Raw genomic sequence first — 11,857 nt, 5'->3', positions numbered from 1 at the left:
TGTATTAGTGCTTGTATAATGAAGTTGTGGAATCTTCTACATTTGTGACTTGTTTGTATTAGGGGGATGAATGTGTTTAGTGGCCAACAGTGAATATGTGAATTTTGCTGATGGAAAACCTTGATGGAGACAAGCCTATAATGCTCCTTATTTTGGTATAAGTATTTTTCTTTCAAAAAGAAGAAAATTCTTGAACAACTTGTTTCATTTATGGTTCGTTTAATGTTTATACTTAGTTTGTAGGTTTTGCTGTGTGGTGCCTTCAAGACATAGTTTAAGGAGTACTTGTTCTTCTCTAATTGATCATAATCACTAAAAGAATAAAGTATTTAACGCCTAAGAATTTTCAGAACTGAATGTTTTTACTTTTCATTCACGATTTTTCTAGCAATGGTTAATGAATTAAATTTGAAATATTTTAATTAAATATTATACGGAACATTTAATGTTATTATTAGATTATTTTTATTGAAAAAAAATATTTATTAAAGGCTGTACAATTTTGTTTTCTAAATATTTTGATTTTTAATTCATAATGAATGCTTAGGGACAAATTCCTCCAATCGATTTGCTGCTTTTGTACCATGGAATAAATTCGTGTTTGATATACTTCACCCTGATTTGCTTTCAATCATCTTTGGCATAATATCTTTTACTCAATACCTTTTATTCACACACCACACATATTTTGATTGGCTATCAAATCTCTTCAGTGGATTGATGAACTATGAGCAAATAGCTGCATAAATTGGTTTTGATAAGGTTCGATAAATGTGAAAAGGGACATTTTCACAGTTTGGCCCATCAAAACTTAAGTTCTTTCATCCTGATATTGATTTGCTAGACAAAAGATGTTTATTACTTCTGGTCAAGAAGATGGACACTGTAATGTCTGAGTTGTAAATGATTACTGAAGATAAACCAAAAGAAAGGATGTAATTTGATTGGTGGAGAGAGAATTGAGGATGAATTTGGTGGTTGTATGGTAGAATATTTGACCCCTTGACAATACATTCATGGGAAAAGCTTTGGTTAGATGGATACAATACAAATGTGGAATCTGTTCCATCTTCTAGAGAAGCATAACATTGTCAAAATTAATATTTCATTTGTCTTGTCACTCTTTTTGCCCAAGCTAGCGTTGTAGTTTTCACTGTCATATCCTTAAAATTTGAGCCATATTCCTCAACTCATCTGCTTTTTTAATCAGCTTGAGTTATATTATTCTCATGTGCTTTACTTTTTATAATCTATTTTTTATGTCTCTTTTTATATTACTAAGTTTAGTTTGTATCTTCTCTCTCTCTCATCTATTTTAATTATGCAAATAATTGAAGAGAATTTCTGAAACTGTCTAATCTATCTTTTAAACTTGTCCTAAGCAGTGTTTTAAATTGATGAGAGAACATTTGTTTGGCACAATCACGTGATCCTAAAATTGGGTCTCTATCAATTAAAACCCTCTCAGGTGGGAAGGAGAATTAGTTGCCAAATTAAAATGCCAAATTCGAATTTGGATTCCAAATTTCCAATTCATGTTCACTCTTTGGATGACAGTTTTTTATCTTCCCATCTCCAGTACTGATTCTGTGGGATGCTATGCCTGTCACTCCAACTAAATATCACTTTATTTAATACATAATTCTTTTTAGAAAAATATTCCCCCTAAAGAATATTTAGGGAAACATTTTATTTACTTTACTTCAAACAGAGGAATAATAATTTCAACCTATGCAACATTTTACATACAAAATTATATTTCATTCCACTCCAGTAATATAAATTAATGAAAGGTAGATATAATGGTTAAATAAACATATAACAGATAGACACCTAATAAAAAGTGATTTTGGCCTTTTTGTGTTTTCTTCTCAAATTTAATGTTTATAAATTTGAAAGTTTAGCAAAGAGAAAACATAATTTTTCCTACTATTAAAGTTTTTTTGTAAAGGAGAGAAAGGGAATGCAGCTTGAGAGAATCCCTCAGAGTTTGTTCATCTGAAACATATCTAAGTAAAGGTAAAAGCATGTGTAACTAACACCAACTTGGTGCATGTGCATAGTACTTGACCTGTGAGAGATGAAGCATTGATTAATATAATGAGGTTGTGCCTAAGGAAGCACCTAATTAATGAGGTTACATAATAGAAGCTGAAATATTAAGAATGTACATGTTGCTTTCTGGCTCTGAAGATGGATGATTTAGTTATTCAAAACAACATTTCATGTGAAACTGAAGTGGAATTTTGGATTGGTTGTGCTTGGTGGTGGTGACTGTCACATCCTTTACCATCAATGCCAACCCTTTTACTGTGTATTGCGTTGCCAAGAATCGAAATGGGGACACTGGTATCTGTTGTGAAAAACAGGTCCACACTATTTCCCAAATAGGGGCTAGCATGTGCTAATCTTGTTACCATTTTTACAGAAACTAAGCACCAAATGCAGAGTAACCAACTATGAGTAGCTAGTACTTCAGTACTTGCTCTTCATGACACCCTACAAGATGAAGTTGAAGGTGTTTGTGTTCTTTCTAGGGTAATCATGCACTTTTGTTTTCTTACAAGTTTACCAAGCAAGAAGCATTACTTTTCAATACACATCTACACATTCTATTAGTATCTAATTTGTTTATACAAATTCTAGAGTATTATTACAAGTAACTATTTTGAACCAATATGCTGTAACATGATTGCTAAAAGATATTACTTTTTAAACATGATCTATGCATATAGAAAAGTATGTCTTGAAAGAGATTAACTATTGAATTGATCAAGATATCTATTAAAATTCTTGACTTATAAGGACAGGTTGGTCTAACAAAAAAACTATTCCAGATATTACTTCCTCAGAAAGATTTCTTTTTTCATACTCAAATATATACCATAAAACTAATTTTTTTGTTTTTACAATTCTCTGTCAACTTAAGTAATCATTCTAAATAAAGTTGATTCAATGTTTTTCTTAAGAGGTATATACATGTACATTTTGATGTATTGTGTTTACCAACCATGTTTAAACCTCTATGTCTGAATAGAAATGAAAAGCTGAAGTTATTAGATTGAAAGAGATAATCTCTTGAACTATATCCAATTGGGTTGATGTCTTAGCACAATTCTAATGCTATCCTATACACATGACTTCAGACCTTTGTGATGCAGATTAAATGGATTTTGTGATTGGAGCACTCAAATTCTCTCTCTAATTCCTCCGTATGGCCACTAGTGTCCCAATCCATATTTGCATTTACTGATATAAACACATATATATATAATCATATGAATGAAGAAAAGCTTTACAGAAATGGAAAGTAGGAAAAAGGGTGCACCATAAAATCCTCTAAGCCACAAAAAATACAAGACAAGCAACTTGTGATTGGTACTATAGTGTCTTCTAAAAGACCATCTGTTGAAAACCATCTTAATTTAGACATTTCATTTCTCCTCTATTGGTTAACACAGATAAACTACTGATAACATTTATATATAAATATAGTGCACTCATTCATTGGCCTCAATCAATTTGCTTGCCTGGGATTGAACATTCAAAGAGCAATAATATGAAGAGAAATAGAGAAAGAGGTGTAGAAAGTGTGGGGACAAAACTTAGATATGTAGCAAAAAGTTGGTATCTCTAGAATTTGGGAAAGTAGTCAGCAAGGGAATGTTTTGGCCTTTGGGGGTTTCAGATATGGTTCTATTTCTATCAACACTAGACAGCAGGAGTTGTGTTAGGAATGGGGTTTTATGACATTGGTTGGGAAAGAATGGAACATGAAACACTTGGATGGCTCAAAGAACATGCAAAAGCAAAACATTTTGCCTTCCAAATCCGAACCTATTGTTCAAAACAAAACAAACCATGTTGCATTTGCAGTATACATATGAAAGTTTTCAATATAGGACAAGAGCAATGTTAATTATATGATTGCTCTTTCACACATTATTTCTAAGGCTCTTCTTTTTCTTCTAAATTTCATGTGGGTCCCTAACTTAGGATCATTTTTCATGCATCTACGTATAATCGCTTAGTTTTAGGCTAATAAGGTATATTAAACCAGGGAATTTGTACATTAGTTGTGATGATTAAGTGTTATATTGAAGTTGTGAATGTGGTAAAGCAACCATGGAATAACCAGTTTCTTTAATTACTTATCATGGTGGCTTTTATAAATTAGTAAATGTAATAATATTGAATGAATATATACTAAAAAAAATTATCAAATATAAACTAATTTTAGGAAAAAAAATTAGTTATTATATTAACTAAATTAGATATTATTGTAGAGATTAAAAAAATTATTGTTATCTAACTTAGTTTCTATTATTAATAAATAATTTCTAAATTGATATCTAATTAGCTACCGGCCTTAGAATCTAAATAATTGTGACCAAAACTTTGTAGATAAAATTTTGTAGCTAATTAGACATCAAAATAAACTAATTTAAATATCAATGTCTTTTTTAATCTTTAAAGTAGTATTTAATTTAATTAATAACAATTAATTTATTTTTTATTTTTAAAATTTGTTTCTATTTAATAATTTTTTTTAGGAATATAGAAGAAAATAAATATAAGATTTAATGAATATTTTGATATTGAAATCGCTTTAACTTGTTTATATTTAATTGAAAGGGTTGAAAAATGTTAATAAAAAAAATTCAAACGTTTCCATGAATATATTAAATTAAATCAAAATATTTTTTGTATTGTTGAATGAAACTTTTCAAAACTAAAATTGTTTAAATTTTATCTTAATTAATTATATTACAACTTAATAGATTAAGTGGGTAAGCACTATTTTTTTTTGAGATGAAATCTTAAAATTACTTGATTATGAAACTTTAATAAAGGATTTAAACTTAAAAACAATAGAAAAACATATTATTAAGAGGATCAATTATGTTTCTAATATTTTATCTAAGGCTATAAAAGCATACAATAAAAATTGCTTACATATGATTGAAAAATGCATATACAATAAAGCATAAAAATAAGTTAGAGAAGTGAAGAGAAACATTAGAAAGTCATAAGTTTTATATAAGTAGAAATGAGAAGTGTAAATTTAGTTGACATCAATCCTTAGAAGAAAAATTTGAAGAACATGGCTTATCACATGTTAAGCATGTTTTAGATATGTTGAGGGCACTGTTATAAAAAAAACAAGGAAGAAAAAGGAGAATGATATTAACCACAAGATTGGGTATAGGGATGGATGTGCATTCAATCTTATATGTGACAAAAAAAGTACTTAAATTATTTAGAAAATATTTTACAACACTATCACAAAACTTGAAATGTTGTATATAAAAATATATATATATTTTGGATGGTAAAAGGGCAACCACAAATAAACTCAATTTTAAAAATTATGAGTGTTGTGTTATTTTAAACAAGGGATGATTAGAAATAATGTTTGTTAAAAAAAACAAAGATAAGTGACAGAATCTTATTTTAAGTGGTTTAGATGTGTAGGAAAACTAAAAGATAAGATGAAATAACAATAATAACTATAATATTGGGATAAATAGATATTATAAATTTTTTACAATTGTTTTCAATTATATATATAAATTATGTTTGTTATTTTATAATAACTGCATTAAAGTTACAAAATAAATTTTTTAAACTAATAATACGCAGAAATTAAACTCATCGTAAGTATATTTAATTAATTAACTTATGATCTTGTTTGAGAAGAATGGATATAATAACAAATAAGTTAAAAAAAAAATATAATTCTTTATTTTCCATCCATGAGAAGCCAAAACATGTTTTTTTTTTCCAATAACATTACTTAAAAGCACTATGAGTGCATCATTATCGAACCAACCACATCGTTTTTAGACGGCTGAAAAAATCATCAAAGCAAATAAAGGCATTTTGTTCTCTCTCTGTTTTTTTTTCCTTGATTTTCACCGTCCTAAACGATGGTAGCTTTGAACATAATTTCTCTCCACACTCAAAGGTAAAGAAAGCACTTATCACCTCATAATTATTCTCATTCCACACACCCAATTCTGTTTTTTTTTTTTTCACTTTTTAATACACAATCTATAAAAAGTGATCAAAGTCGGTTACCATGCCACCACCCCACAAACCATTTTCTTTCCTTCAAGTTTATCTTTCTTTTTGACATTCTCTGCTAAAAAGTGTATATATAATATTGACCTTTCTTATTAACATCATGCTATTACACTTACTGCAAATATCATTAACACTGCATTTTTTTAGTTAAAAATTTAACTTGAGTGCATATAGAATTATTTATAGTGGATGGGTGATTAAAGAGTTGTCGAAAATAGAGAGTGATCTCACACTTTTCCATGTTATTTATATTATATTAAGTTTTGTGATTTGGTTGAATTTGAAAAGGGCCTATCTTTCATGCATAAAAGGCCTCCCCTTAGCTCATTCTCCCCACATACAAACCTTGCTACTCTCAATCAAACAAACCGCACGCTCAGTCTTGTAAGCCAAAAGCAAGAGAAGAGTAGCAGGGACATAGCATATATTTTCCTACCTTTGTTAGACAAACATACTCTCTTTATCTTCAACTCTTCCTTTGTATCCACACAAGAGTTTATAAGCTATAGTCATGTGTAATCCTAAGCCAACTTCAGCATCTTCATTTCTCAGTCCCACAAAATCTCACCCAAAAGTTGTGTATCCTTCCTCTGATGATCAGACTCAAGATGAATTGCACAGATGGCCTACTCTTAATGAGGTAATGAAACAGAATCTAGTTAATACAAGGAAAAGGAAGTTGTAGTAAGATACACAAATATTTTTTTTTATGTAAAAGTTAATTAAATGAAGTAATAGCTTACTAATATTACTGTATCCCTTTGATAATGACGCCAAAAAACAAATAACAGTGTCAGTTTATATGATTAGACATGCATACAATTACTATTAGTGAACTACTATTGAACTTATGTTTCTGTGTTTCTGCATTCATTCAGGCTATAGCGGAAATGAAGGCAATAGGGAAGATATCAGGCCCAACAGCCATCACTGGTTTAGTCTTGTATTCAAGAGCTATGATCTCTATGATTTTTCTTGGCTATCTTGGCGAGATGGAACTAGCTGGAGGGTCTCTCTCTATTGGTTTTGCCAACATCACTGGCTACTCTGTGATCTCAGGATTAGCCATGGGGATGGAGCCAATTTGTGGACAGGCTTATGGAGCAAAGCAATGGAAGCTACTTGGCTTGACACTGCAGAGAACTGTGCTTCTTCTCCTCTCAACATCCATCCCCATCTCATTCATGTGGCTCAACATGGAGAGAATCCTCTTGTGGTCTGGCCAAGACCATGAAATAGCATCAGTGGCACAAACATTCATCATTTTCTCTATACCTGACCTTTTCTTGCTCTCACTTCTCCACCCTCTGAGAATCTACCTCAGGACTCAACGCATCACATTGCCATTGACATATTGCTCAACCATCTCAGTTCTTCTCCATGTGCCTTTGAATTTCCTACTAGTGGTTCATCTCAAGATGGGAATTGCAGGGGTGGCTACAGCAATGGTGTTGACCAACCTCAATCTCATCCTCTTTCTCTCCTCTTTTGTCTACTTCTCTGGTGCATACAAGGCCTCATGGGTTCCCCCAAGTGTGGACTGCCTCAAGGGGTGGTCCTCATTGCTATCACTTGCAATTCCAACCTGTGTCTCAGTTTGCCTTGAGTGGTGGTGGTATGAGTTCATGATAATGCTATGTGGCCTTTTGGCCAATCCTAAAGCAACCATTGCTTCAATGGGAATCCTTATCCAAACAACATCTTTGGTCTATGTGTTCCCGTCATCCCTCAGCCTTGGTGTTTCCACAAGAATAGGGAATGAGCTAGGTGCAAACAACCCTGGAAAAGCAAGAGTTTCCATGATAGTCTCACTCTTTTGTGCTGTGGCATTAGGCCTTGCAGCCATGCTGTTCACCACCTTGATGAGGCACCAATGGGGCAGATTCTTCACCAATGATCATGAGATTTTGGAACTCACATCATTAGTGCTGCCTATTGCTGGCCTTTGTGAGCTTGGGAACTGCCCACAGACCACAGGCTGTGGAGTCTTAAGGGGCAGTGCAAGACCTACCATTGGTGCCAATATCAATTTGGGCTCATTTTATTTGGTGGGTATGCCAGTGGCTATCCTTCTGGGTGTTGTGGCCAAAATGGGGTTTGCAGGGCTGTGGCTTGGGTTGCTTGCAGCCCAAGTCTCCTGTGCTAGCCTCATGCTCTATGTTCTTTGCAGAACAGATTGGAATGTGGAAGTACAAAGAGCCAAGGAACTCACAAAAACAACAACTACTACCACTTCTTGTTCTGCTGCTCCTGATTCTAACTCTAAATTACCTACACTCACCAAAAAAGAGGCTAACATGAACAAAAATGCTCGAACTTGTCTTGAAGAGATAGTTATTACTGGTGGTGCTGATGAGCTTACCAATATTTCTTCACTTGAAACAGATCCACTGATCATTCCCCCCACCAAACACACTCAAGTTTAGTTAACCAGAGTTTATTGTTTTTTTTTGGCCCCCATTTTTTTTACCTTCATTTAATGGATTGTACTGTAGGATAAAATTGCCCCTCCTTTTTTGTCTTGTTTCTTCAGGTTGTATTATTAATACTTCATCTTTTTTTTCTTCTTTTGTTTCTTCAGGTTGTATTAGTAATAATTGCAATTGAGAGAAAAAAAAAAGAATGTTTTTTTAATTACTTCCCCATAAAGACATTGATAGATAGAGAAGGGGTTGGAGGGAGGGCAAAAAGGATTTCTTCCTGACTTTGGTACTGATCCCTTCCATAAAAAGCCAAACGAACTAAAAACAGAAAAACAGCCTCTGATACCATTAACACTAGGCCTAACAAAGCACTGTAAGCAAATTCTCTGAGCATCCTGTTCGTATTCTTATTCTCTTATCTTTAACAATGATACAGCAAATGAAATGGTGTAATATTTGAGTTATGCAGAAAAAATCTTGCACCTTAATCTCTTCCACTCCTGTAATGTTTGAGAAAAACGTTCTATTTATTAAATGATGTTTTTCTCTGGTTGTAATTCAAAAATGTAGCATTTATCTTTTATGTGCAGCAAGAATATCCTTGATAAACAGTTAGAATTAATCTTTTTAGAGAGACATGATAACACAATGAAGAGTTTCCCTTCTTCTAACAATGTCTTTTATCATATCTTAAAACTTAACTTCTATAAAAAGTTATCATGCTTTCTGTTTTCAATTTTACTAAGAGTGATGCTAAAACCATCTGTTTACATTAAAATGTATTAAATTGTTATAAAAATTGAAACAAAATTTAATAGTATCTTGAAATAACAAAGAGATTTTTTATAACAAAGTCATGAACCATATCTTAATTAATGTGTCTAAGCAACCTTATTATCTGCAACTGTTTGGTGTTTTAGTGGTAAGAATTGAATGACAAGCATTTAGCAGAGGCATTTCACCATTCTTCAATAGTGGATGAAACAAAGAATGACCCCACTAACAAAGAGTGAACTTTAATAAGTAACATAAGATGTTACCATATAACACTAATAAGTTGAAAATGGATCAATACATATTCCTCCTCTGAGCAATGTTTTTGACATCATGGCAGAATGCACATTGAGTAGTAGTGGATGAGGTCATGACATTGGCAAAGAAAAAGTGCAAAAAGCAATGTTCCTCTTTTCCCATGAACACACATAGTATAGTGTGTGTAGGATATAAAGATAATAAGCAAAGAAAGAATGAGGTTGAATAGAAAAAAAAAATGCATGCACAAAGCATCTATCTGCAGAGAGAGGGAGTAGTAAAAGAATGATGACAATAATTGGCAATAGAGAATATGTACAGAAGAAGGGTATTGGGGGGCCCTGTTTCAAACTGTACATACAAATCCATGTATTATTGCCCCTGTCTATGTCTCAGATGACAACAAACTGGAACAGTGTCTTTGCATCACCACTTGCTCTCCACCTTAAGCTTCTTCTACCCTTCATTTCTTTTTCTGTTTAGTCCCAAACTATGTCACCAAACCCCACTTTAGGTGACTATTGTGAATAAAAAAAGGTAGCTGTGTTATTTGTGTCTTAGTTAATTCCTGTAATTCTTCATGTGCATATTTTCTCCAACAGGATGTGGTACAGGTCCCATCTTATTTGCAGTTTGGAGGGGAACACACCTAAGGTCAAGTTTTGTCCTCTTCTCCTTCTTTTCCGCTTTATGTAGTAGTGCTTTTGTAGAATTGAAACCACTTCTCATCTCACCTTATCTTCTATTTTTCAACTTGTATAAATAATATCTGCATTTTCATCTACATCTCCTGCATTAACCCTCTCCAACACAACACTTACACCAATTCCCTTCACATTTTTCTAATCACCTAAATCTACAACTTCATCAAATACTCACAACACTAACTCTTATTCATCATAATTTTACTTCACTTGAATCATAACACCCTTAAGACTTTATGTCTCCATATACTTCACTTCACTTTCTTGTTAGATATCATAAGTATGTTAAATTGCTATAACCTGTTTAATATGATTACACTCCTGTATCAACATGTGATAAGTCACTAAAAAAAAATTATTAAATAATAAATAAATTCAAAAATAAAAATAATTAATTAATATATTTATTAAATTAGATAATATTTTAAAAATTAAAAAGTACTGAAATTTAAAGTAGTTTCTATTATTAATAAAAATTTATAAAATAATTTCTAAATTGATATTTAAATTAGCTATCAAGATTTTAACTATTAATATTTTATGTTTTAAATTAGTCTCTGAAAAGTTAATAAAGACTAATTTAGAATATAAAGTAGGTAGTCATTAATGGTTACATATCAATTTAAAAATTATTTTTTATAAATTTTTATTACTAATATAAACTATTTTAGATACATAATTTTTTAATTTATAAAATAATTTTTAATTTAATCAATATAATAATTAATTATTTTGGTATCTAAAACTAGTTTTTATTTAATAATTTTCTTGTAGTGAATATTTGATATTTAATATATTTTTAATTTGAAAAAAATTCGCAATGCTTAAAACTTTACTTTTTTTTTACAAAGATCTAGTTTTACATAAATAGAATGAGTGGTAGCTTCCATTTGTTTTTGCAATTTTTTACCAGTTATTTAGGTTAAATTTTTTTTTGAGAAAATTGATTTGTTTAAAGTGTGCATAAGATATAACTTGCAAGTTTTACCTAAAATTCTTTCTATATATGATGAAAAAAAAGTAAAAAATGTTGACTTCTCTAGTAGAATGGATTCTACTTACATAGAATTGATTTTGTAAACCTCCATTTAGAAATGAACACGTATCAAATCAAATGGTGTGACAAGATGTGAATTCAAAAATAATATTCTAAAGTGCTATCCAAATGGGCACTCAACAAATAAAAGTGCAAGTGATTACTACAATTTCTAATAAAATAGTACAAATTTGTGATAACAAATTAACCCATCCCTTTATAAGCTTAACTTGCATGAGTGAAGCAATTTCATATTAGAACAGGTTTGAATAAATTCAAACTAAGCTCATGTGATTGATCACACTATTTAAATTACTCAATTAGAAACCCTAGTTGTGTGCATGGATAGGTTCAAGTTTTATAGTATTGATTTCATTGAGGTTATATTTGAATCATCCTTTATTTCCTTTGAATTAATTAAGTTAGGAGAGATGAAAAATCAATTGGTGTAAAGTGATCCAATTTAATTAGAGATTTTTATGTCTGAGTATTGAATTATAATTAGGTTAAATAGTCAGAAAGAAAGAGTTTAATTATTTAAAATAATTCTACTTGACTCAAATAGGATTTTTCTT

At 31.1% G+C, this 11,857-nt stretch overlaps 1 protein-coding gene across 1 annotated transcript; it reads left to right on the top strand.

Moving 5' to 3' along the window:
- Positions 1-6,397: 6,397 nt before the first annotated feature.
- Positions 6,398-8,654, top strand: LOC137826767 (protein DETOXIFICATION 48). The gene is made up of 2 exons (XM_068632903.2): positions 6,398-6,727; positions 6,966-8,654. The coding sequence occupies exons 1-2, from the start codon at positions 6,599-6,601 to the stop codon at positions 8,511-8,513; spliced, it is 1,677 nt and encodes a 558-aa protein (XP_068489004.2). The 5' UTR covers positions 6,398-6,598; the 3' UTR covers positions 8,514-8,654.
- Positions 8,655-11,857: the final 3,203 nt, after the last annotated feature.

The sequence above is a fragment of the Phaseolus vulgaris genome, chromosome 8 (genome assembly GCF_051622355.1).
Source record: "Phaseolus vulgaris cultivar YP4 chromosome 8, ASM5162235v1, whole genome shotgun sequence".
NCBI classification, from domain to species: domain Eukaryota; kingdom Viridiplantae; phylum Streptophyta; class Magnoliopsida; order Fabales; family Fabaceae; genus Phaseolus; species Phaseolus vulgaris.
This window is presented reverse-complemented; position numbering and strand designations above follow the sequence as displayed.